The following is a 26,893-nucleotide window of genomic DNA, read 5'->3' as shown; positions in this document are numbered from 1 at the left end:
TGAGAAAACAAAATTGCTCGATTTTTCCCTATTATTTCCTTGAAAAATGTTCAAAATTCCATGAGAAAAATTTTCACATGAACAAGGTTCCGGGAAGTCAAGAGGTGGATGCAATGAAGCAGCTAAGATATTGATAACACACAGGCAACTTAGACAAGCGAGGGCCTCTCTTCTCTACTTATAGCCATCCTTTCAGTCAGTCAATGAACACAACTTGGACACATAACACAAGAAGTACACATACGCCAAACTGGCCAAAACCATTCCCAAATGGGTCACTATCAAATTCCCTGCGTTTTCACTGATTCTCTGAATTTTCCCTGACTGAAAAAAAAACATGAAGGGCAAAAAACCTAATTTGATTTACATCACCCCGACGCAAATATTCCATCTTTTGAATAGTTAATGCGGTACCCGCTGCTATATACACCAGATTCAAACCGGCCAACCGATCCCGTTAGCTCGGTGGTCGAGTGGTAAGACATCTGCACTAGAAAGCAGGAGGTCGTGGGTTCGAGTCCCACCCGAGTGATTTTTTTTCCAACTTTCACTCGGGAGGTAACACACTGAGTATACAGTGTTTATACGTCGGTGAAGGGAAAAAACCTAATTTGATTTACATCACCCTGACGCAAACAATTTCATCTTATAGAATTTCAAAAAAATAGAAACTCATTTTCAAGGCTTTCCTGATTTCCATAGTGACTAGGAACCCTAAAGTAACAGAAGGTGGACAAAGACTTAGAAGTATCAGTGTCACAGTTGACTTGAATACCTTGCTGCTTAACTTTAGGCTAACTGACTTGTGACAGATTTGTCAGAGACTGATGACTCGAGAGTACTTGACTACTGCTAGTGAAGAGTAGATATGCTAGTATTGTTCACGAACCAATTTATTTTTTACTATTCTGACAAATCTTAGGTCAGGTAAGTGCGACAGCATGTCACCAAATCGGGCAGGATCCTGCCCAATTGCTGAAAATGTCCAAAGTTATCTGAATACGTTTCCTTTGATACTTGGACATGTTTGCAACAGCTTGGGTGTCTCCAGGTGTACAAATAGCTTTAACGAACCAACAAAATACCTATCATGCTTAATTATTATCGATCCTTGAAATTTGAATTTTTTTGTGATTCTAGGCCTGCAATTAAAAAAGTCAATACCACAATATCTGTATTTAATGTCCATAATAGACATTGTGCTTTGACTATGGTTTTGGATGACAGCTGGTCTTTGCTGTGTCTCGTTCTATTTTTGATTTTGATGGTTACCGGACCTACGATCTTTTGTGAGACGTCAGGATCGTCTGGTCAGGGAACCAGACTACAGATGTGCCAGTATTACAGCTAGACAGGTGCAGTTTATGATTTCTATGGTACAAAATCAATTTAGTATGGCTTCTCTGAGCCTCCTTACCATCTTCGGGTGCCTTGTCATACTTCTTGTCGTCCATGACCTCGTAGTCAAAGCCCAACAGGTCAATAGGGATGGTGTACTTCCTGGCGTAGTTCTGCTGGGCACCGGTTAAGAAGGCCTGGGTGAAGAAGAACCCTGACACCCAGAAGACTGGCGGGGGACCGACGTCATACCAGTCCTGGTAAGGAGTGAAAAAATGACAGTTACATTACAGGAGGATTAACGAATTTGGTGGTTATCTTTTGTGTTTTTGCAACCCTCTGTTTTGTGTGGTTTCGTGTAATGTAATGTAAACTTCACTTTAGAGTATAGCTGTAGTATATTTTGCTAGTAAGAGTACAAAGAAGAGCCTTCAGTGTTAAGCTTGCATTGGATTTCGGGGAATCCTGCATGATGAGTGTCACTTTTTCTTTGGATGTCCGTTGGGGAACCAATCCGATATGAATTTTCGATAGCATGAGGCAAAGAGCAATATTATGGATCAAAATTTACAATCTGGATTTACATTGCCTTGATATCTCTGGCTTTACTACTGACATTAATGGGTTGAGTTTTCAAATGTCTATTTGACATGAATCATAAATATGACAAGATACACTAATGCTTATATCTACAACAGAAGTGGCATTTTATTTTTAGCGATTTCAAATTCGGCTTTCAAAGGAAAGTGAATTATGATGTGCATGTCAAAACTCCTTCATAACAGAAGACTGAACATCAGGTGTCTGCACGAAGCTCACCCCAACGCTCAACTTTAATTGGCCAAATCCCATACAAAAGACATTTGTGATGCGATCAAGCTAAATGAGTCGTTTGTCGACCCCGGTCACAAAAAAATTTCATTACAAATTTGAAAAGAGCACAATCTCAGCAGTACTCCTGTGAAAACCGCATGCTGATACCATCTTTAGTTCAAAACTTATGGAAGTCGGAACACCAAGAGATGTGATGAAGTGATGTGATGAAGTGGCCCTATTTTGGCCTGAATCTCCAAATGAAAATTCCCGACAAACGACTCATGTAGCTTGGTTGCGTCACATTTATGAGTAAAAGAAAAAGTCAAAATCAATCATATGAGCACACGACAACCAAAAACAGCTGTGCATGGCTGTTCATTTTCAAGCACTCATTCTTGGACGAAGACCACGGTTAAATACGCAGCATACGGAGCTTACCTGAAGGAACTTGAGTCTGGCTAGGAAGTCATTGATGTAACCTCCCAGGGGCTTGAGTGAGGGGTAGGATTTCTTCATCCACACCCCTGGCACCTTGCCCTTCAGCATGCTGTTGACTACCTCCTCCAGTTCCGTTGACATCACTACCAGACCCTGTCACGTGATCAACAACACAAGGGAAGACTAGTACCGCTGGTCCCAGAGTACGGAGAATTCTAATCAATTGATTCAGATTAGCTATTCATCCACTGGAAATCTCTTCATGCATCTGGTCTACACTATGGGCCGGATTTAGCCCATTCACTGGCGTTATGGGGTAATCCTATATGATAGCACTGCCCAGCTCACAAATCACAGTCAGTCAGTGAATGAGTCTCTCTCAAATGACGTCAGTTCCTACAGACCATCAGTGCATCGGCATTTTGAGCGTCAACTTGCATAACTTGCATCGGCTGTGTCGTATTTCGAACACATTTCGAGCAACAAGCGCGGGTGTTTGTAACATTTTCAACACTGCGCAATGCGTGCTTGATTGCGTAAATAAGCAGTTACAGTTCTCCTACAGAGATGACCGTCTTTGAGAGAGACCTATAGGTACACAGAAGACACTAGGCTGGCCCTTTGGGACCAGCAAACCTCAAAGTGGAACTTCCGGCTTCCAACTTGAGATATTTTTGTACAAAACCTTTTTGACAGACTGGCCCTTTATAGCACACAAACAGGGGCTACATTCTAGTTTACGTATGGTCTCCGCCGGGAGAAATATCGACTCTTTGCAAACAGCTCTTTCATTAAAAATTCTGTCGATTTGTGGTATTTAATTCCATAATAAGAAAGTTACAAAACTTAAAAACAGCTGTTGCCCAGGTTTGCAGCATTGCTGATGTTGCTAGCATCGTGACTTTGGGCATGATTCCTGGCTACATGGCATATGCAGGTTTATGGCTTCTGACTAGTGCCCCTTGAACAAAGACAACTGACAGCTGAATTAGCTCAGTTGGTAGAACACATGTACGGTATTCTTAAAGGATGCAGCTTCAAAATCCAATCCAGTCAATTTCCTTGTTCAACTTTTAAGTAAAAAATTAAACAGGTCACCTGACCAGGAAGTACAGAAAATAACCCTATTGCAGTGGCTGAAGGCAGCGCTATTTCTGTCCAATCTGTCACTGAGTCCTAGCAGCACCTCCTCAGTGGAGTAACATATTCTAATGCCATACATACCTTGATGGCCTTCTGTATATTGATGAGGCTGGCACGCACGGTGATAAGCAGGTTATTGAACCGCGTCATTTCCTGCACCAGCACGGTGTTCATGCTCTGCGTGTAGGTGGTCGGGTACTTGCGCAGGCCGGCCTCCGTGTCAAAGTTGGCCGGCAGCTTGCTCAGGATGTCCGTGGCTACGTCTGTCACCACCTCGTCATTGGACTTGGCCCCACCCTTGGAGGAACGCGACTGTTGGGTAGATGTGGGAAGAATGATGAGAAATTAGAAATGAGAAATGAGAAATTAGAAAGCACACGCATTTATTAGATCTTACCCAAAATTTTGGAATAGATAACCTAAGACATGCTTACTAGATTTGAATATTGAATAAATCAGAAAAACTTGACACAAATGGATTTTTTTTCGATTGCTTTTTTTCTAATCTACAACAGCTGCAATAAATTTTGATGAAACTTTAAACCATTTTTTTTATAAAAAAGTAGAAAAAATGTTATACCGTGCTTGTAGAATTATTGCTAAAAGTCTGATTTTCACTACTTGTGTATAACAATAAAATACACTTTATTGGTTCAAACTAATGGAGACAATGCAAAATATTGCTACAGGCTAAAATTTTGAGCAGTGTTTTAATTCCGTTCAAGGAATGCTACAGTGACAGAGTAATGACATAAAGTTTGTATGTGTGGATTTAAGTAACATTCACAGAACGTACATCCACCAGACTATTACACACAAGGTTTGTTTAATATTAAAACAGGTCTTTGTAATTTAATAAACAGAAAAACATTCCTGATATTCATTTTTTTGCATACAATACCTGAGCCTGGAGCAGACAGCAATCAATGGATCAATCATGGCATGCGATGAAAGCGCAGGAGACAAATTGGAGAAAAAGAATCGATGTCGGAAAGAGAATGGTAAAATGTTACAGGGTGGATGCACATGCATGGCAAGGGATCATGGGTATGGCATGAATATGGAAAATATACACTTCATTCGACTCGATGAATGCAGTGAATTGCTGCAGTGGGGGAACTACATGGGATCTACATGTATGGTCAGGCAATGTTTGGCATTATGAATTTAACACATCAGTCTAAACAGTCACACTTTGGGTAGGGATTGCTGTATTAGGGGAGAATTCACAATTAAACGTGCAGTAACTGGAGGTTTAATTCGAGGTAGGGGTTTACCTCAAGGTTATGGGGTTTTGCCTCAAGGTTATAGGGTTTGCCTCAAGGTTATGGGGGTTTGCCTCAAGGTTATGGGGTGTACCTCAAGGTTATGGGGTGTACCTCAAGGTTCTATGGGGTTTACCTCCAGGTTATACGGGGTACTTCGGGCTGCAACCTCCAGTTACCACTGGTTAAATTTTGCATTTATGAGGCATGTTTTGAGCACTTAAGTTATAAATGGAGTTTATGCAAACACTGCACACAGCAATTAATCTATGAGAAATACAACAATTTCATACGATTACATGATCATAAACTTGTTTGAAGGAAACAGCTGTTTATATATTGAGAACTTCTTTTCAGATATGAGGGCTGATTGATATGACAAGGAGTTTTGGGTTAATCTTCAAGACAAGAAGATTTTTGACATTATATCTTCTTAGAATCCTTCCAGCAGTTCTAATGGACTATACATGTACATATGAACCCTTGTATTACGCTGTATTAAATTGCATTTACTCCTTTGTGAGTCCAGAAAGCTAGAGCCTGAGGCTATTGTGGGTGGGGGTATAAGGAGCGTTTGGCAGGGTACTTTGGAACGGTACGGGGACTTAAGGCCAGTTCATCATGCGAATGTGAATGGGATATGAGTTTAACGTCACGAAGCATTCGCAGCGGAATTTGCCGTAGTTGAAATGTGTTCAACTTTTGCAAATTTGCAACGCGAAAATTTACCCAATAATCGCAACTCGCGTTCGCTTTTGTGCCCGGTATGAACCGGCCTTAAATTGTACACTTTATATGTATTCAATCTCGACAAAATAGTACCCTAACAGAAATATTTTTTGGGGGAGTAAAAACGAGGCATACCTGACTCTGCAAGCGTGGAGTGAATGGTAACACGCATAAGACATGAATGCATTGGGCAAGGCACACAGGAGTTGTGGTAATGATGGTGGAAGGTCACAGCACACAGGATGAAGGAGGAAATGTTGGGAAGGGTGGATGCGTGGGGATAAAAGGTCAAAGTTATGAAAGAAAGCAGGTCAGTTGCAGAGCTATTCGTAAAAAGGGGATTATCTCTTGGTCGGCAATTCTGTAGATATCTATACACATGTGTGCTTCAGTGAATGTTATGCACTGCCTGCTCAAAATACCTTCAAGATGAAAGAGGTCAAAAAATAACTCCGAAATTTACAAAATACCAATCTGTTGAGAGGATTGTATAGGAGAAGATAGGCATAGATAATGATGTCAAAAAATACACATGGATTGGCCTCAATATTTTGCAAAGACAATTCAGTCTTATTGGTGAAAATTAAGAGCAAGACAGATAGTTAGGTAAAATTGCAATCACAGTAAGCTTTGGTCGTGGGAGACTTCAGCACACTACAGTGGAACGACGCTATAACAACCATCGCGAGAGCCACAGAAATTGTTCGTAACAGCGATCGTTCGGTATAGCTGCCGGTGCTCCAGCACTCACTTTTTAATAAACAGCGCCCTTCATAACTTCACCCTGCATGCCCTGGAACATGTAGTTACTGAAAGACGACTTTGAACACGCGCCGACTATTGAATTATGTCATTACATAGTTTTTGAGCTTACTACAGCAATGGGTAGCTTTCCCTTCCATTTCTCCGGGTAATAATAGCCACTTTATCAACAACAATGTTTGGTACAGTTTGTACACAAATATCAGAAGCCAAGAACGATGTTCGGTATAGCCGAATGCTCGGTCTTGTGGAGTTCGGTATAAGGACGTTCCACTGTACTTGCAAAGCAGCTAAGATTTAAATGCAAAGAGTTGTTGAAGGGCAGATGGGCGTGTTTATGGAGGAAAGTGGTTTGCAAACATGACCATGTGAAAATCAGGCAATGAAATGTCACATGCAATGATTTTGTGCCGTCCTGGTTCGCTATTTTGCCGACAGTCTTTGTTTTTACCTGTGTCAGTAGAATGTTGTCAAAGAGCAGTTTGGTCTCTGCCTGTTCTTTGGAGATGTCGGCGTTGGCATGCATGCCAAAGATCTCCGGGCTGGCTATGATGGGTAGATTCCTGGTGTACTCCAGGTAGCTCTCATACTGTACACAAGAGCAAACATTGGGGGGAAAAAGAACATTGGCGGCAGGATTATAGAGTGCTTGTAAAAAGATTTCATCTTTTTAGTGTCACAGCGGCCAGGACTGAAAGCCCACAGTGGCTACCAAATCACCAGCATTTATACCCTTCTGTGTTTTAACAATATGTGATGCGATCAAGTTAAATGAGTCGTTTGTCGACCCCAGTCAATTTTTTTTTTATTACAGATTTGAAAAGAGCACAATCTCAGCATTACTGCTGTGAAAACTGCATGCTGATACCATCTTTAGTTCAAAAATTATGGAAGTCGGAACACCAAGAGATGTGATGAAGTGATGTGATGAAGTGGCCCTATTTTGGCCTGTATCTCCAAATGAAAATTCCCAACAAACGACTCATGTAACTTGATCGCATCACATATGTGAAAAGTCGAAAAAAAAATTCAATCTTCATATTGTTCAGGTACAGAGCTTTGAAAAATATCAGCTTACATAAACTGTTTTGTATATTTCCATTTAATAAAGCCAATGCACAAGTTGCCTTAATGCTCTTGGCATAAAGCACTTAGAAAAGTGTCAACTGAAGAAATTTTTATGTGTATGTATTAGCAATTGCATTAACCATCCTGATACTTTAAGCAGTCACAGACAGTCAAAAGTCACTCCCACTTCCCCTGCTCTACTTTTAACAAAGGCTAGTCACCAGCAGTTAGAACATATGTCAAGCAAGCACTGTGACTAGTCAAACAGGGTCAACAGACAAAGCAGACATGTTGTGGTCACAGTTGTTTAATCACTCTCCCGGAGTCAAAGCATAGCTGTATCAAGTTACTTAAGTAGTGCAAGGCAGTCAATCCTGCTTTATGTAGGCTGGGAGTTCGTAAGGGTTGAAAACAGTCAATTGATTGTAACTGCAAGGACAACTTGGCATAGAATGCACGTTTGCATAGGAGGATTGATATTTGTGAGTGAATGTAAACTTCTGTTTCTGTTCATTAACTCTGTTAAGTTCAATCTCTTCGTTTTTTTTACAGCAGAAACTGACAACAAAGTCAACAAGAGTCTGTGCCTGTGACAGTTGCTTTGCAAAACAACACACAAACAAACACCTCCCTCAACCCCCTTCCTCCCAAGAAATAAAAATAACAGCGTTGCTGTTGAAACCCCTCAGCCAGAGTCAAGTTATCATCCGGAAACCATTAACCTTTAACTCAACGTGGTGACCTTGACCTTTGACCCCAGAACCAGTCCCAACATGCCTGTACCAATGGGAAACCCCCTACCGAAGATAGACACCAACATTTCATTTCTAACTCAAGGTATCATTCGAAACCATTTACATTGAACTCACCATGCTGACCTTGACCTTTGACCTTTTGACCCCAAAACCAATCCCAACTTGCCTTCTCCCAAGGGGAACCCTCTTCCAAAGTTAGACACCAAAATCGCATTTCTAACTCAAGTTATCATCCGGAAACCATTTACCTTTAACTCACAATGGTGACCTTGACCTTTGACCTTTTGACCCCAAAACCAATCCCAACTTGCCTACTCCCAAGGGCAACCCTCTACCAAAGTTAGACACCAAAATCACATTTCTAACTCAAGTTATCATCCGGAAACCATTTACATTTAACTCACCACGGTGACCTTGACCTTTGACCTTTTGACCCCAAAACCAATCCCAACTTGCCTACTCCCAAGGGCAACCCCCTATCAAAGTTAGACACCAAAATCTCATTTCTAACTCAAGTTATCATCCGGAAACCATTTACCTTTATCTCACCATGCTGACCTTGACCTTTGACCTTTTGACCCCAAAACCAATCCCAACTTGCCTTCTCCCAAGGGGAACCCTCTTCCAAAGTTAGACACCAAAATCGCATTTCTAACTCAAGTTATCATCCGGAAACCATTTACCTTTAACTCACAATGGTGACCTTGACCTTTGACCTTTTGACCCCAAAACCAATCCCAACTTGCCTACTCCCAAGGGCAACCCTCTACCAAAGTTAGACACCAAAATCTCATTTCTAACTCAAGTTATCATCCTGAAACCATTTACATTTAACTCACCACGGTGACCTTGACCTTTGACCTTTTGACCCCAAAACCAATCCCAACTTGCCTACTCCCAAGGGCAACCCCCTATCAAAGTTAGACACCAAAATCTCATTTCTAACTCAAGTTATCATCCGGAAACCATTTACCTTTATCTCACCATGCTGACCTTGACCTTTGACCTTTTGACCCCAAAACCAATCCCAACTTGCCTACTCCCAAGGGCAACCCTCTACCAAAGTTAGACACCAAAATCTCATTTCTAACTGAAGTTATCATCCGGAAACCATTTACATTTAACTCACCACGGTGACCTTGACCTTTGACCTTTTGACCTCAAAACCAATCCCAACTTGCCTACTCCCAAGGGCAACCCTCTACCGAAGTTACAACCCCAAACAACATTTCTAACTCAAGTTATCATCCGGAAACTAAGCTGCCCGGACGGACGGACGGACGGACGGACGGACAGACATACATACATCCGGACGGACGGACGCCCTAGGCGATGACAATACCCCTCGAGCCTCTCGGCTGAGGGGTAAAAAACTGGACTGAGCATATACTCTCTTTTCCAAGTCAAATCGTTTACTATCAAGAAAGAGCGAACCAACCTCGCCAGTCTTGGGTGCAAAGTACAGTCCGCTGTTGTCAAAGCGATAGTCGTCAGTGTCAATAATCTCTGGGCAGTACATCTTGGCTAGGATGTTATGCAGGTTACGCCGGTCCCACGGGTCAGTCACACGGCCACCGTAGTTACACTCACCGGTCAGGTACTTGATGGCGTCAAAGGGGGTTTCCTGTCAAGGCAAACATGTTGCAGGAGGTACGTGTTAATTTGACTGTTTTATTTTCCAAGAGAAATGAAACTGAGCCAAAAAAATATATAAAATAATAATCTCCAGTTTAACACTTGTAAAAAACAGTTTCCAGACATCCTCGAATAAGATAAAACAACTTGGGCACGATAAAAAAAAAAAAAATAATGTGATTGGAATATTTAACATTACATGCCTTTGCATTGCATGCATCTATCAATTGCTATCCCCACTACTTCACTCTCAGAAAGACTGAAATTTCATTACATTTTCCTTTTATGATTCATTCATAGCAATAATCTCAGTTGTACCACTGCTGAATCCAGCCGAACCAAAATTCCTACTGAAATAGAGCAATATTTGGCTCATTTTGTTATCTGGGAGATGACAAAAGACATTTTGGTTGTCCTTGTTAGATCTTGTTAGACTAAGTATGGTTCAAGCAATCATTTGGACTGCTAGATGTAGGTGGATTCAGCAGAGTATAAACAAAATACCTCATGTAGGGCAAGTGTCACAATTTAGACTAAGTGGAAAGTCCAAGTCCACTTTAATTTGTTTTGGAGAAAGACAGATCGACCAAACATATGACGGTACATTCAGAAAATAAAAAAAGTTTATCCCTAAGCAGAGAGCAACTCTCAATTGAAAGGAAGAATGCAAAATTAAACAACATTAGGCCAAAAAAAAAAAAAAAAAAAAGTCGGTCTCTGGTCAGCGCGCGCGTCGATTTTAATCATGCGCGTCAACCTTTTTTTTCTTCAAATTGTCCGCGGTAGCTACAACAGCGCCCTCTATTGCCGCACCTCCTCAAATTTTTGTACCAAGGAATGGGGACATTGCACCAAAGCAAATGATGGAGGGCACAAAGGCAAATTATGGAGGACACCAATGTATATGAGAACACAAAAAAGCAAAGTAGTACCCACCTTGTCTGTACAATCCAAGCTTGAAAAAAAAAAAGCCAAAAAAAAAAAAAAAAAAAACACCCTCGTCGCCGCATCAATTCCGGAACTTTGGTCTGACCAGAGACCGACCATTTTTTTTTTTTGGCTTAACTCGGGGTTGAACATCGAGATATATATAAAAACCTGTAAATTCTTGAAAACCTTGAAGTAAACCTCAAATTACATGTAGTGCCCACTTTACTGCGCATTCCCTCCTGATAATCAGAGACAATGCATGAGATTCTTATGGAGTAATCAGTACTAAACATATGGAGCTGCCATCCGTAATGTACCTCGTATTCGTTCAGGAACATGGCCAGTTGCCGCACGCTGATCCGTAAATCCGTCTCGTTGAACTCGTAGGGGATGTTCCAACCGATGGGGCCAAAGTTACGTCTCTCTTGCACCAGGGCGTGGAAGAAACACAGGCCGTACAGTAGCTTCTTCCAAGCTCTCTGTAACATAATTATACAAAATAAACTTTAAAGTGGCAATCCCAGAAGCAAGTACTCTGTTCGTGGGAAACGTTACAATCCACACAAGATGGATACAGGCATGTGGTGTTTGATAATGGCCCGAGACAAATCCAGTCAAAAGTCAAAACTCAAAACAAGCCAAAAATTCACAGTTTTCCAAACGAGTTTGTTCCACATTTTTACCTCAGGTTTTGTGACGTGAACACTCCTCTGGCCATGTCTAAGGTATGTTCCTCGTACGCGTAGTGCTAAACAATTCCTTTTATGGAGATTGGCATGCGCGAAAAGTGTTTTAATACCAGCTGGTGTTTTATCACTGGTTTAAAAACCACCCATGTGACGTGCTCTTGACCAATAGGAATGGGTAAACTGTCTTAGGTATTTGTGATGCGATTAAGCTAAATGAGTCGTTTGCCGGGAACTTTCATTTGGAGATTCCGGCCAAAATACGGCCACTTCATCACATCACTTCATCACATCTCTTGGTGTTCCCACTTCCATAATTTTTGAACTAAAGATGGTATCAGCATGTGGTTTTCACAGCAGTAATGCTGAGATTGTGATCTTTTCAAATAAGTAAAAAAACCAAATGACCAGGGTTGACAAACGACTCATTTAGCTTGATCGCATCAATGAGAATTCATTGAGTGGTTCAGATTGGTGCTTAACCCAGTTCAGTTTCAACAGTTTCTTGCAGCTCTGCCTGTTAAACAATTAAGCCTTAATTAAGTGACACCTGGCTGTTAAAAGAGAATGTCCACTACAACAGCATACCTGAGCCTGCAGAAGAGACATCACATTTGTAAATTTGTAGAGACATCACATTTGCACCGGGTAGATGACGATGAATGATGACAGCATAGCAAGAGGTTCCCCAGCAAGCAAGGGCATTGGGTGAGGAAGCGATAGAAAAATGCATGAACTACATGATTTGGGGTGGAAATGGTTCAACATGTTTGCATGGTTTATGGAGAAAGCAAATGAAATGTTACTTGGATGATCTATATCTAGGAAGACACATGGGTGAAATGTTGAATGTTCTCTTAATATCCCGCAGTATTCCATATCCGCACCAGAATTCTATGATAACATAAATCAATAAAATCCATGACACATTTAATGCACCAAATGACAGTCTAAGACATTTTTGAGACAACTTTGCCAAGAATTTATGAAGTAAATGGAAATAAAGGGTAGGGGTAGTGAGCATATGTGATGCAATCAAGCTAAATGAGTCGTTTGTCAATTTTTTGGTTTGTTACAGATTTGAAAAAAGCACAATCTCAGCATTACTGCTGTCAAAAACGCATGCTGATACCATCTTTAGTTCAAAAATTATGGAAGTCGGAACACCAAGAGATGTGAAATGATGTGATGGAGTGGCCCTATTTTGGCCTGTATCTCCAAATGAAATTTCCCGATATACGACTCATTTAGCTTGATCGCATCACATATAGGAAAAGGGTAGAAAAACTACATGATGGCAAGCATAGCCTCTCATGAATTAATGGATAAATCCAAACATCGTTTTTTACTTGGTTGATTCAGAATGGTCTAACCCACCCGCTGTGAAATGATACCCCAATTGTTTTTCAAACATGACATGGGTGTAGTTGGTTTAATGAATTTAGAGGATTCAGAAAAGTTTCATGGAAAAATGACCAGGGCCCAATTTCACGACATTCCTAAACACTCCATGTTCTGCTAACAGAGCCTTTGACTATTTTTCTTGGAGAGCGCAAGCAGCAAATCACAGCAAAAACTCGGCTAATCTCAGAGGACACTTTTGATTCAATTAGTGAGGCAACAATAAAAATCTCCATGCGCATGAAACCGTATGGACATCAATACCATAAAAATGCTTAAGGTTAGTTTTCCCTCTATAAGTAAGCACACATTTTCAGCTAACTGTTAAACAGCATGACAAAATTGCCCTGTAAAATGAGGCTACAGTACTAGCAAGCAAAATGCAGTGAATAATTGTTAGCCACCAATTTTTTGACATTTTATGTCGACAAACCTCAGCCTTGACCCCCGTGAAGAACTCCGGGTCTGAGATGGGATCACTCAGGTAGGATCGGACGATGTTAGAGCGCAGTCCCTTGGGTGGTTCGTTGGTCATCTTGACACCGTTCTGCAGGACGGCCACGGGGAAATGAGGCGAGGGGTAGGAGGTCAACCACAGACGGAAGTCTGGATGAGTGGTCTCTGGATTAAACTCCTGCAATGTTAAGAAGATGGCATTAATAATGTCTTTCTTTTATTTCTTGTTATGAAATCAATAGTTTCTTAAATGTGCCTATTGCACTGTCGTTTGGGAGCTGGACGAAACCTTGGGACGACAAAATGTTCAGTTTAAGAGGTGGGAGGAAACTCAAGATAGGAACCTATAGAATCAAGTAGAGACTGAAATTGCAAGCCGCAAGATTGTGTGGGTGGGAATCGAACCTGGGCCAAATAGACGGGATTGAGGAATACAGCAGTGCAAGCACGACTCCCCATACCTTTATGCACAGTCAGCAGCCAGCATCCTTGAGACCTATTTTCTTTTTTTTTCAAAGTAACCCCGAACAATGATCTTGTTCGATTCCGTGCCCATATTATTATTATTATATATTCAGTCAAGATTTCATACAAACAAAAAACAATACAGAGAATATAACAATGAAACTTTATAGAACAAAATAAAAAGGTACAGAACAGGTATAAAAAGATAAAAACGTGAAGAAGACAAACCCAAATTAAGATGGCCAGGATTGATTTTAAAGTGACATCTACCACAAGTCCCCATAAGTAAGTCAATCATAAGCTGATTACATATCATACAATCTCAAGTCACGTTTTATATGAATAGTGGACTAGGGCATTCTTTTGTCAAAGCTCATCTGTGATTGACTTGTGATTAATTACAACTGTAATGATCTAACAAGTTTTTAATGTGATAGAAAAAAATCATATTATGTTTTGGCTAATTATCGCAGGTTGTCATGTTTTGGCTAATTATTGCAGATTGATTTGATTTGTTTGTTTGTCACACCTCACATATCTTCTCCAGCGTGGTCATCCAGGACACAGCAAGATGGCAGTTCTGTAGGACCACCCAGGTGCCTTCCTTGATTCCCTTCTCAATCAGACGCATGGCGATGGGTCCTTGGCCCTGGCCCAGGGATAACGAGCTCAGCTTACTGCCTCCAAAACCCTGAGAAAAATAACAGCCAATATTAACCATGTTCAAACTCACCGGTGCAGTTGATCACGTTCCTTCAGTGAACTGTGAATCATTATTTTTAACAGTTTACACCACTTAGGTACATGCGATGTGCATGCTTCGTTTCTGTTCATACAAAATGCTCTTGCTTAATCACTGCAAGATCTAATAATCTGCACCATCTTTTAACACCACGCTAATGGCAATTCAAGCAAGACAAGCATATGTAAATTATTGTAAAATCTGTAGACACTGTTTCGGTGAGGTTCTATTCCGTAGACTAAAGGTTCACCTGATCATCAGCAAACTTGAGCAGAGCAGCCGTGGGGTCACTTCCCGGCGACAGGACGAAGATGAGAGGGGCGCAGCAGTGGCTGTCATTGAAAGCCTTGCCCAGGTCAAAGGGCGGCGGTTCAATGAACTTACGGTGCAGCTTGGCGGTAACGAAGGACTGGATGGCTGGTACGATCTGTGATGAAGATTGGATGTTATCAGGGGTTACAGGATGTATTTAGTGTAGTTCTGGTTCAGAGTAGTTTGCTCGACCTCATAGTATACAAATATTGACTACTTTAATAGGTGTGGTAAAACCATGGAGCTATTTAATGGATGAACTAGTTTGTCAACTTCCAATACTGAGGGGAGCTAATATTGACTATCCACTCTCAGACCATATTTGTATAACACTTGGGAACGAGGACTCATCTTTAAGTTGAACAGTAAGGAGATTTTCTTACCTTGTCAGAGCGCAAACATCTGAGGGTGAGCAGCTTCTGGAACATGCCAAGGTTTTCATCCCACTCCCCAGGTAGTGGCATGTTTTGTGGCTCCTGAAAAGAAACACAACACAGCATGTTAAGAACTTAAAACAATTGCACATTACAATGAGAGTCCATAAAACATAAATAGGAACCGCATTTCATGGGATTCCACATTGTAAATATGAAAATGATAATAATGCTTCTTTGTAAAATGCTGTATATCAAAGATCAAAGCACTTTACATCATCATTACCCCTGATCATTTGGCCCATAAAATATTTCTTAAAACATCTCAGCTCCCCGGGGAGTATGCAGCTCGATGCAGCCATTTCTCAGGTGCAAATTGCTCATTCAAGCACAATAACCATGTCAGCCCTCACAGGTACCCATTTACTCCCAAGTGGGGAGAAGCAATTAGTGACAAAGGGTCTAGCCCAAGGGCACACGCACCACAACGCCCGGGCTGGACTTGAACCCACAACCTGCAGAACTACCCACAGATCTTCACCAAGATTACCAAACCACCGCCAACTAATGACAAAAATACCTCCTAGCCTTCCAAGTAAAGACTGACACATCCATTGCTCAAACGAACACTTCTCAACCTACCGGGCTGTCATATATAGCCTTCCAACCCTCCTTCTGAGCTGGAAACTTCTTGCGTATGCCGCTGAATCTCGGCAGGTCGTCCAGCCGACAGATCTCATCCCAGGACATCGGGGGCAGCCAGGAGGTCGGGTTGGAGTGAGGGTTGTCCAGGCCGATGCCGCCAGTCAGTAAGAAACGCCACTCATCCTCGTCAACTTCCTTGGCGTGCTTGAGGAGGTTGGTGCACAGCAGGAAGGAGAAGAGAAGCTGTGGAGAAAGACGAAGGGGGAAACACGGAGAACAATTTATTTTTGAAGTTCCAGCAGATGCATTTTATACCAGATAATGCCACTTACTCAAGAAACGATTTTCACTTCTGTTCAACAATAGCTATGAAAAGATGCGAATTTCTACTGACGGTTGGGGAATGTCTACAATCTCATATTTTACCCAAAATTTACGATGATGTTTTCCCATTTTGAATACATGGTATGTCCATGCAATTTACACTTTTATCCAAGTTTACCTTTTAGGTTGGGTGAAAAATATTTTATGAAAAGTATTTTCAAACTTGAAAACTTTCTGCTTACAGCATATGGATTTACAAACGACTCTGTGAGACAATTGTACAATGTACATGTACATCAATTTTGTTTAATGAGGCTGGTTAAGTGATTAAGTTTTAACGAAGAAACACAACAATACAAAGACTGGCCTTTGTTCAGATCAATTATAGCAGTTGACCAAGTAAAAATTAAGGAGTAGCAAAAAAGAATGAAGACTGTACCTTGTCTTTTTCAAAGAGTGATCGGCAGACATTGCAGTACAAGGAATAGGTGAAGTACTCTCTCAGATTGAAAAGTCGCTTCTCCAGATCATCAGACTTCTCTGAATTTTCAATGGCATTGACAAATAGATTCACAAACCTGTAGATTGGACGGGAGAAAATGGACGAGTGATATTTGCGCATAAGAACCACAAAATGTATATGTGATGCGATCAAGCTAAATGAGTCGTATGTCAGGAAATTTCATTTGGAGATACAGGCCAAAATAGGGCCACTTCATCACATGACTTCATCACATCTCTTGGTGTTCCGACTTCCATAATTTCTGAACTTAAGATGGTACCAGCATGCGGTTTTGACACCAGTTATGCTGAGATTGTGCTCTTTTCAAATCTGTAACAAAAAAAAATTTGACTAGGGTCGACAAACGACTCATTTAGCTTGATTGCATCACATATTTTAATATTTCCGTACTGCAATTGCAGAGCATGTAATATGCATATATGTATTACAACCTGACACAAGGAAATGAACGTGATGAATGGGGAGCTATCTTCCCTGTAACCCATTAGCACATGTAATACATTGTATTACAATTGTATTTATTCACTGAGGAATCTATACATCAAATTGAGTGCTCAGGCGGTTTGGGGTGCATGGCTCAACTTTGAGAAAGAGAGAGAGAATATTCTAAGCTAAATGAGGTTACCAACCAAGCAATATATCGACATGTCACATCCCCTTGACTGGTAGTCGAACACAGTTTTACAAAAGTTTTACAAAAGTTTTACTATTTCTAAGCAATAATTTATGCTTAGCAAGGATTGCCAAAATTGCTAATAATGTCAAGTTAAAAACATTCAAAACACTAACGATGTCAAAAATATTATTAGATTAAACAGAGGTCAAAAGTAAATCATCTTCACATGTACCGATACATACATGTTTGTTTATGGTGTAAATCAAGAATTTTCTTTTGTTCCTCTTCCCTTTTCCTTTGTTTGTACTTTAACTTTTTCGCAACAGCTCTCATTGTTTTTGTACACGTTTTCTAATCGAGGCCATCCGCAATTTGGTTCCTGTCCATAAACAAATGCATACATATGTAATATGATTGCTTGGGTCAGGTCTTGTCACTAGGGTCCATCACAAACACACACACACTGCGAAAAAATGCCTGGTTGCGGCTAAGCATCTTTCCTTTGAAGTAAAAAGCACACGGAAGATTTGCTTGTCGACTTACCAAGTAAGGGAGTACTGGTACATGGGTTCAATGTTGGCCAGGTCGGCAATGGTGAAGAACAAGATGCTGGAATGGATGGCGATAGGCTTGTAACCCATACGAGTCTTGTCAATCTTCTCCTCAGTCTCCTCAGCGATCGCCTGCTTCTCCGAGATCTCGTTGGCTAGGACTTTGGAGGAGGACAGCACCTTGATGGCTGTCTCATCTTCAAGGATGTTGCCCTCTGATGTGGAGAGGACCTCCAGGATCTTGTCCTCAATCTCCTTCAGTTGCCTGGAGGTTTGGAAGTGAAATAGTATACAAATATACTATGGTGTGAGGGTGGATAGTTGATATAATACGCATTAGTTATCTGGGCAAAATGCTGTGTGTGCCACGTGTGCATGCTACACCCGTACAATAGTTCCACAATTGCTTAGTACAGTGCATGCATTGCAGACTACCCCAAGGGGAATCCATGTGATAGTTGAGTACATATGAGGTATAGTAACGCTTCATTTTTATGAAATTTTTTTATGCCCTGGGTGTGCATGTAATTTAAATGCAATGAGGAATACCTTTTATCTCCCTGTTATTTTGAACTGAGTTGGGATTTGACTTGTGACTGACCTGTGACTGACATGTGACTGACCTGTGACTGACTTGAGACTGACTTAAGACTGACTTGAGACTGACCTGCAACTGACTTGTGACTGACTTGTGACTGACTTGTGACTGACTTGTAACTGACCTGTGACTGACTTGTGACTGATCCGTGACTGACCTGTGACTGACTTGTAACTGACCTGTGACTGACCTGTGACTGACTTGTGACTGATCTGTGACTGACCTGTGACTGACTTGTGACTGACCTGTGACTGACCTGTGACTGATCTGTGACTGACCTGTGACTGACCTGTGACTGACTTGTGACTTACTTGTGACTGACCTGTGACTGACCTGTGACTGACCTGTGACTGACCTGTGACTGACCTGTGACTGACCTGTGACTGACTTGTGACTGACCTGTGACTGATCTGTGACTGACCTGTGACTGACTTGTGACTGACCTGTGACTGACCTGTGACTGACTTGTTACTGACTTGTGACTGACCTGTGACTGACTTGTGACTGACCTGTGACTGACCTGTGACTGACTTGTTACTGACTTGTGACTGACCTGTGACTGACTTGTGACTGACCTGTGACTGACCTGTGACTGACTCGTGACTGACTTGTGATTGACCTGTGACTGACCTGTGACTGACTTGTGACTGACCTGTGACTGACCTGTGACTGACTTGTTACTGACTTGTGACTGACCTGTGACTGACTTGTGACTGACCTGTGACTGACCTGTGACTGACTTGTTACTGACTTGTGACTGACCTGTGACTGACTTGTGACTGACCTGTGACTGACCTGTGACTGACTTGTGACTGACTTGTGATTGACCTGTGACTGACTTGTAATAGACTTTATTTGGACAACACTGCCAATACCACATTTTCTGTATTTCACACAAAATATGGACATTACAATGAAAGTCCTTTGTGCAGCTATTGGCTATACAGTCAAGAATCAATTGAAATCCTGCAGTGAAATGGACACTGATGATGAATTAACCTTTTATCTTCCTGTTATTTTGAACTGAGTTGGGATTTGACTTGTGACTGACCTGTGACTGACATGTGACTGACCTGTGACTGACTTGAGACTGACTTAAGACTGACTTGAGACTGACCTGCAACTGACTTGTGACTGACTTGTGACTGACTTGTGACTGACTTGTAACTGACCTGTGACTGACTTGTGACTGACTTGTGACTGACTTGTAACTGACCTGTGACTGACCTGTGACTGATCTGTGACTGACCTGTGACTGACCTGTGACTGACTTGTGACTGACTTGTGACTGACCTGTGACTGACCTGTGACTGACCTGTGACTGACCTGTGACTGACCTGTGACTGACCTGTGACTGACTTGTGACTGACCTGTGACTGATCTGTGACTGACCTGTGACTGACCTGTGACTGACCTGTGACTGACCTGTGACTGACTTGTGACTGATCTGTGACTGACCTGTGACTGATCTGTGACTGACTTGTGACTGACTTGTGACTGACCTGTGACTGACCTGTGACTGACCTGTGACTGACCTGTGACTGACCTGTGACTGACTTGTGACTGACCTGTGACTGACCTGTGACTGACTTGTTACTGACTTGTGACTGACCTGTGACTGACTTGTGACTGACCTGTGACTGACCTGTGACTGACTTGTTACTGACTTGTGACTGACCTGTGACTGACTTGTGACTGACCTGTGACTGACCTGTGACTGACTTGTGACTGACTTGTGATTGACCTGTGACTGACTTGTAATAGACTTTATTTGGACAACACTGCCAATACCACATTTTCTGTATTTCACACAAAATATGGACATTACAATGAAAGTCCTTTGTGCAGCTATTGGCTATACAGTCAAGAATCAATTGAAATCCTGCAGTGAAATGGACACTGATGATGAATTAACAGCTGTGTATATACAATGCTTAAAAGAACACAGGTGTCGATAAGTATTTTTGCTTACTGTCACAGCTTGGTACAAGATACTGAATCTTTGACGAGGTGGGACTGATGATAGTCATAGTGCTTCCCTGGACAGGTCCGCGCAATTAAGGTAAGCCATTTGTCAAAAGTCACAAAAACAAGTATGACAAGACTACTACTTGACCCTAATGGTTATGACATTTAAATCCCTCGCCTCGGTATTAAAATAACTGCAGCATCGCTTTATTACTTGGAAGTATTTACTGAGGGGATATTAAGGTGGTTCAAGCACAGGTACAACACGAATGGACAAAGGGCAAACCCATTAAAGGGCTGTGATCTGTACCTGTGAGTACGCTACTGGGTTTAATGGTCTGTGGACAATGTAGATGTAGTACCGGGATGATGATAAATATCTAAACCATATGTTTAAGTGGAGGATACGACGAGGACCAAAACAAAAATCATATTTATCACAAAAGGAGTAAGAAATGAGACTCCTGAAAATAGACAAAATGCACTATTTGAAACATCAAATTAAACACTCCTTTCATCCATTATTCAACACGCAAAGCTTCAGGTCTTATTTACTGTAGGGTTGAAACACTGCAGTGCGTACTGCATGGGTGTCAATCGGTGGGGGTGGGGGGGGGGGGGTGGGGTGAGACAAGTCCCCCACTTTTTACGATTGTCCCCCCCCCCCCACTTTTTTCATCCCCGACTATAAATTGTAGCCTATGATTCTATAGCTCAGAATAGCTGATTCAATGATTCCAAACTTGAAAATGAGGTTCTTTGCTAAAATGCGTTAGAATGTCCGCCTAGTGTTCTCCCCATACCGGTACTCTCCTTTTGTAACCACTGAGAGAATACTTGTGCGTGGAGTCCAGAGTGTTCACAGTCTCTTAGGCTGTGCATCGTAACCAGGTACTTGAGTACCCGACCGCTGATGTCAGGAACAGGTTCCAGATTATGGGATCGGGTACCCGTAACCAACTTTACAAAATTACTTAGTAACTTCTCAGCTAATGAAACAAGAAAGGTTTTGAATGTCATTGGTGGGGAATTTTAAAAATGAAAACCAGAATACGTGGAAAAACAAAACAGATTTCACGTTTATGATGCTCTTGAAAGTTGCAGTCCTCACCATAAAGTTATAAAGCTCACAACACAGACTTGCATTGACGCACCGACATGGTACATGTAGTATTATCATGTAGACCTTCGTGAACAATCTCAACAGCAACTTCTGAGATTGGAATTTCAGAGTTAGGTTTCTTTAACGGGTACCTGCGTTGTTTTCAATCGGGTACCCAGTTCCGTATACTCCCCGTAAATGCGCACCCTATATATGCTAATCTACCACACTCACCGTTTGTTATCAGCGCTCTGTATAATCAGCGCGTTCTTCTCTTCTTCCAGCTCAGGTCTTTCCCTGGCCACCACGATACCCAGCAACTGGTCCTCTAGACCCTCTGGGGTGATCATGAAGTTCAGCAACGTCACCTGTGAAAATGGGTTCCAAATTAAGGTTTTACTTTCAAACCTTTGGCCATTTTGGGTCACTTTATTTTGCCGTCACTCCTGGAAATTTGTCGACATGTCAATGTGTTGCAGATATTGGGAAACAGAAATAAATTGGTTTCAAGTCCTAATTTTGCTGAGATACATGCAAATTACGACTGTAAATGGCCTGATGATTCACGGATAAAGCTAAACAATAAGAATAGGTGATTTATCGGTATGCTTGGTATACCGTATCATTATGTGTTTCAGTCAGTAGTAATGCCAAATGTATATCATGCATAGCATGCAAACTAATGACTGTTGCGGTGTATTTCAACAGTTTGCACCCGAGACTACACGTACATTGTAGATTATCTGTGCTTGACTTATGATTGAACTATGTTGACTTAAGTTTAATTTGATTAAATTTTGATTGACTTGTGACTTTACTGCTTTACTAGTGATTTCACTGGTGATTTTCTTCAATGTGACTGACTTGTGATTGCTCTGTGATGACTTGTGACTGACTTATGACAGACTGGTGACGATTTGTGATTGACTTGGGACTGACATGTAATTACTTGTGATTGACATATTAGGACTTGTGATTAGCTTGTGATCAGCTTGTGACAACTTGTGACTGGCTTGTGATGACTTGTGATCAACTCAACTGTCATTGCCTTCTGATTGACTTGCAACAGCTTGTGAGGACTTGCGATTGATTTGTTAATGACTTGTAGGGCTTTTGATTGACTTGTGACTTAGCTTGTGTTTTTGCTTGTGATTGACTTTTTTGTAAAATTGCAATTTTGACTTGTGATGACTTGCAATTGACCTGTGGTTCCCTTTTTGACGTGACTTGCGATTTGACTAACCTTGACTGCAGTCTCAGGGAGGTAGTGAGGATTACGCAGCTTGGTGGTGATGTAGAAGCGGAAGTCATGGGAGTACTCGATGGTACTGTCTCCGAGTCGGATGCAGATGGCCCCGCCTTGCTTGAAGGTCTGCTTGAGGAGGAGGGGCTCCAGTAAGGGGTCTAGCTCCTCATTGATGTTCTCCAGGAGCACCTGTGATTCAGGAGGAGAGAGAATGATCGAATGGAATCTTTGAAATGTACCTTCTTGTTCCATTCACTTTCACTTTCAATCAAGTATTTTCCAGCAAAAGTATCACTTAGTTTGCCCCTGCAGACATAGACACTGAAATGTGTACATGGCTACACCTGAACGTCACAGACGACAAGCTATTTGTAATTTTGCAAATGATATCACACGGAGGGTTAGTTTTTTTGTCGTTTTTTTTTTATCAAACTGTAGAAAGTAAATCAAAATCTGTACAGAACTTTGGAATGAGAAGTAAAATATGAGTGCCTGAAGTAAACAGCATCAATTTCTACACAAAAAAGCTGTCCCATCCTTTTATTACTTTTCAGAGGCATATATTTGCACAAAAAGTTATTGAGTGGAAGCTCATTCAAGGCCCACGTACATGTAATTAACCCACGCCAGAGTTTGCAGCACTACAACGTGTATACAGTCTCCAAACGGTCTTTAATTAACCTACATGTATCGCGGTAGAATTGCGTCAACACAGCTTGTGAATATTGTCCATTGCATGATATACAATACGGAACACGCAAAATCTGAGACAAACAAAACTTAACGTACAGGGTTGTCTAAGGGGTGTGGCTAACTCGCAAACGGCGATAGGTCAATTACCAATAACCATGTAAACTGTGTCAACTCAGCGATGTAATGACTCCGTCGACTGACAAGACAGAGCAATGAGCGTACATACATCAATTACTTCAAGCAAACATTCTTGGGATTTGTTCCTGAACTGGAGTTGAACCATATTTGCCATGTCAACACTAAACCTTACATTCACTCGTTTACTGACAATTTCTTTCCATTTTGATCACGAATCAACACCGTCTTTGACAGAGGTGCACAATTAAAGTGCCTGTTTACTGACATGTCAACGTCCAAAAAAAGACCCCAATACACTTTCTTTGTTTGTTCAGAGCTAGTAAGAACATATGCAGGGGCGTCGCCAGACAGGTTTGAGAGGTTTTCTTTGCAAGGGGGGGGGGGGTGTTTTGAAAAATCTCAGAAAAAGAACTTTTTAAATGCCTGTTTTTATACACAATCCTGTGTTTGAGTGGTTCTGAAAGTAAAAAAAAAAGATAAATGATGATCAGAATATACAATATGGAAGAAATTAACTGTCAAACTGAAAAAAAAACCATGGTAAATGCTTTGAGAAAATCCCTTCTATTTAACGTGAACAATCTAAAACCAGAGCAACAAAACCACTGTAGTTGCCAAGCATACCGGTGTGCCAAACTGGATGCAGTTCTCCAGGGTGCGTACAAAGTCGCTGTCAGTCAGCTTGATGACATGCAGGTTGTTAGCTTTCTCCATGTTCTTGACCCACTTGTTGGCTTGACCCTGAGGATCAATCATCAACGGCCAGCGACGGGCGTTGCTGCAAATGCAAACAAATTGAACATCGTTAGACGACCTATGCAATAGACAATTTTGTATTTGAATTCGGAATATACAGGCACTTAGTCTTTTATTTTTTTCTCTCTTTCAAAGTTTAACAAAAACATTGACTGGAGGGGGGTTTGAACCTGCGACCTCCGGATTGCCGTTCCGGTGCTCTGCCAACTGAGCTATCCAGCCCTATGTTGGCGGTTCCCCCTTTTTGTCAATGTGACTTTGTTCATGTGGCACTAGTCAGAAGCCATATACCATATGCATGTATTACCTTACCTGTATCTCCATAAGTCACGATGCTACCGCTAGGCCTACATGTAGCAAAAAATGTGCACAGCCAATCATTTTGCAATTAACCTACACTGTATGTATAAGTCCCTGTACCACACCCCAAATTTCCCTGCCTATTAGGCCAAAAAAAAAAAGTCTCCGGTTTCCGGTATGCACACGCGTCGCCGTAGCCATGCGTGTCGGCAAAATGAAAAAGGTTTTTTCCAATGAAAGATGATGTCTCAAAACCACCAAACTCACTGGTTTGACTGGAATCCTGCTGCTGCACAATTTTAACGTGTTTTTAGATTGGGTTATGGTCGAGAATAAGCTTTATGTGGAATCTCTGGACGCCCACATATTTGCACTAAGTTTAGTCGGGCACCATTTGCAGTCATCAGCCGACATTTGAAGCAAAAATATCAGGTAAAAAAACCCAAAAAAGCCGCGTCGCCGCACCACTTTTTGGCCAAGCTCCATACCAGAAACCAGAGACTTTTTTTGGGGGGCCTTATTCCTGTTGCCTGAAACCAAACAAGCAGTCAATGGCTGTATAGATTCTTCGGTGACTAAACAAAGAGTAATACGATGTACTGGTATGTTTTGCCATTTTTTAATACCATTCAGGCTCAACACATGTAAAACAATTTTTCACATTTCATCATACCCCCACAGATCAACTGAAAATAGCCAAACAGTTTTGTCTCTCAAAATTAAAGTAATGCAGCTTTTACACAGATTGAAAGCGCCAAAGCAGTAAATTATTCTAGGAATTGACAAATTTTAAGTTTCAATTTTTGCTTTGTGCCATTTTACAACCATTTCTCACATCAATCCGAGTATTAAACTTTTTAGTCAGTCCCTTCTTAGTTTTAAATCTTCATTTAAGCAAACTCTATAGGTTTCCCCTCTCATCTTAAATTTGGGTTAACTTGCCTGCATTGAAGAGTTAGGCCCAGAGTGTGCCTGATTCAGTTTATTTCGTCTTCTAATATGTTTCAATGTCTATTGTTTTTTTGTTCTATTGTCTATTTTTTTCCTGTTGTGTGTATTAATGCAATTTACATGTTTATAGCTTCACTATTATTTACTGTAAAATTATTAAGTGTTTTATCCTTCCTGTTCTGGTGCTTGTGCTGTTAGATGTTGTTGAAATAAACAAAAAATAAAAAATAATTAACAAGTGCACGCCAAACTTGGTATGCTTCAAAAGCTTCATTTTTTAAAGAAATCATACAAAGCAATATGCAATAAATAATTTGGTCTCTTCCTGCAACATCGCTTCAGAATCTATTCACCTGGTTTGAAGCAATCATTTCTCAAAATTCTGTAAATAGTATTCCCATAAGCCTCTTTGCTCCATAATTTACATGTATTACACATAAAGCTGATGATACACCATCAATCAAAAACAGGCTTGGTATTTAATAAATCACTTGGGATTCTACAGAAAAAAAAGCAATTTTGAAAACGTGCCATCATTACCCCATTTAAACCCTTCTAACACCAACGTTATAGATCGTGACAAATTGCTGTCAAAGTAAACTACATGTGAACTCATTATTACTACATGTATCTCTTCCATTTGATTGCTTCGCTCACAATGTATTTCTTGGAAACTTGAATTTTTATTGGTTGTTTTCAATTTGAAGCCTTTTCATTTAATTTGTACATGTATGTTGCTTCATTTATTTTTTTAAAAGTCTGTCATCTCCTGAAATAAAGCTTTTTAGTTAGAACAATTTCACCTCCATCTTAGTAAACCTACAACCATGCTTTGCTGCTAGCTGCAGAACGTTTACAAAATTGAAATGATCCGGTACTTTCACACCAGATGTCTGGAGTTTTAATAAAATGACCCCAATTCATTTGACCAAGAAAACAATCCTAACCCGCCAAACTGCATGCACATGTAGAATTCAAGTACATAACAATGTTCTTGATATGCAGGCCTGTGGGTAGAAGTACTGGAATTTTCTAATGTTCAATATCATTAGAATGGCAAATTACACGTGTTGTTAGAAAGAATTTATTTATCTTTCATACAATTTTTACAGTGGTGATTGAAAACAGTTGACTGCTTTGCTGTTTTATCATGTTGATAATCCCTGT

At 41.0% G+C, this 26,893-nt stretch overlaps 1 protein-coding gene across 7 annotated transcripts in view; it reads right to left on the bottom strand.

Annotated features, from left to right (window-relative positions):
• The window catches only part of LOC119740448 (dynein heavy chain 7, axonemal-like), a 100,328-nt gene that overhangs the window by 2,357 nt on the left and 71,078 nt on the right, over positions 1–26,893 (bottom strand). For 3 of the 7 annotated variants that reach the window (XM_038215764.1, XM_038215770.1, XM_038215769.1), the window contains 19 exons: positions 24,344–24,497; positions 22,886–23,077; positions 21,877–22,010; positions 17,967–18,239; positions 16,724–16,862; positions 15,958–16,203; positions 15,325–15,417; positions 14,880–15,056; positions 14,417–14,578; positions 13,400–13,600; positions 12,154–12,159; positions 11,197–11,358; positions 9,753–9,938; positions 6,943–7,080; positions 5,865–5,870; positions 4,637–4,642; positions 3,817–4,047; positions 2,593–2,745; positions 1,418–1,595 (listed from right to left, as the gene is read on the bottom strand). In XM_038215764.1, coding sequence (XP_038071692.1) covers positions 1,418–1,595; positions 2,593–2,745; positions 3,817–4,047; positions 4,637–4,642; positions 5,865–5,870; positions 6,943–7,080; positions 9,753–9,938; positions 11,197–11,358; positions 12,154–12,159; positions 13,400–13,600; positions 14,417–14,578; positions 14,880–15,056; positions 15,325–15,417; positions 15,958–16,203; positions 16,724–16,862; positions 17,967–18,239; positions 21,877–22,010; positions 22,886–23,077; positions 24,344–24,497 — 2,837 coding nt within the window. The remainder of the gene's footprint in view (positions 1–1,417; positions 1,596–2,592; positions 2,746–3,816; positions 4,048–4,636; positions 4,643–5,864; positions 5,871–6,942; positions 7,081–9,752; positions 9,939–11,196; positions 11,359–12,153; positions 12,160–13,399; positions 13,601–14,416; positions 14,579–14,879; positions 15,057–15,324; positions 15,418–15,957; positions 16,204–16,723; positions 16,863–17,966; positions 18,240–21,876; positions 22,011–22,885; positions 23,078–24,343; positions 24,498–26,893) is intronic. The other 4 variants (XM_038215765.1, XM_038215766.1, XM_038215767.1 and 1 more) reach the window with 4 other exon arrangements.

Source organism: Patiria miniata, unplaced genomic scaffold, assembly GCF_015706575.1.
Source record: "Patiria miniata isolate m_02_andy unplaced genomic scaffold, ASM1570657v1 HiC_scaffold_5, whole genome shotgun sequence".
In the NCBI taxonomy this organism is placed as follows: domain Eukaryota; kingdom Metazoa; phylum Echinodermata; class Asteroidea; order Valvatida; family Asterinidae; genus Patiria; species Patiria miniata.
The sequence above is the reverse complement of the archived record's forward strand: the minus strand, read 5'-3'. Positions and strand labels throughout refer to the sequence as shown.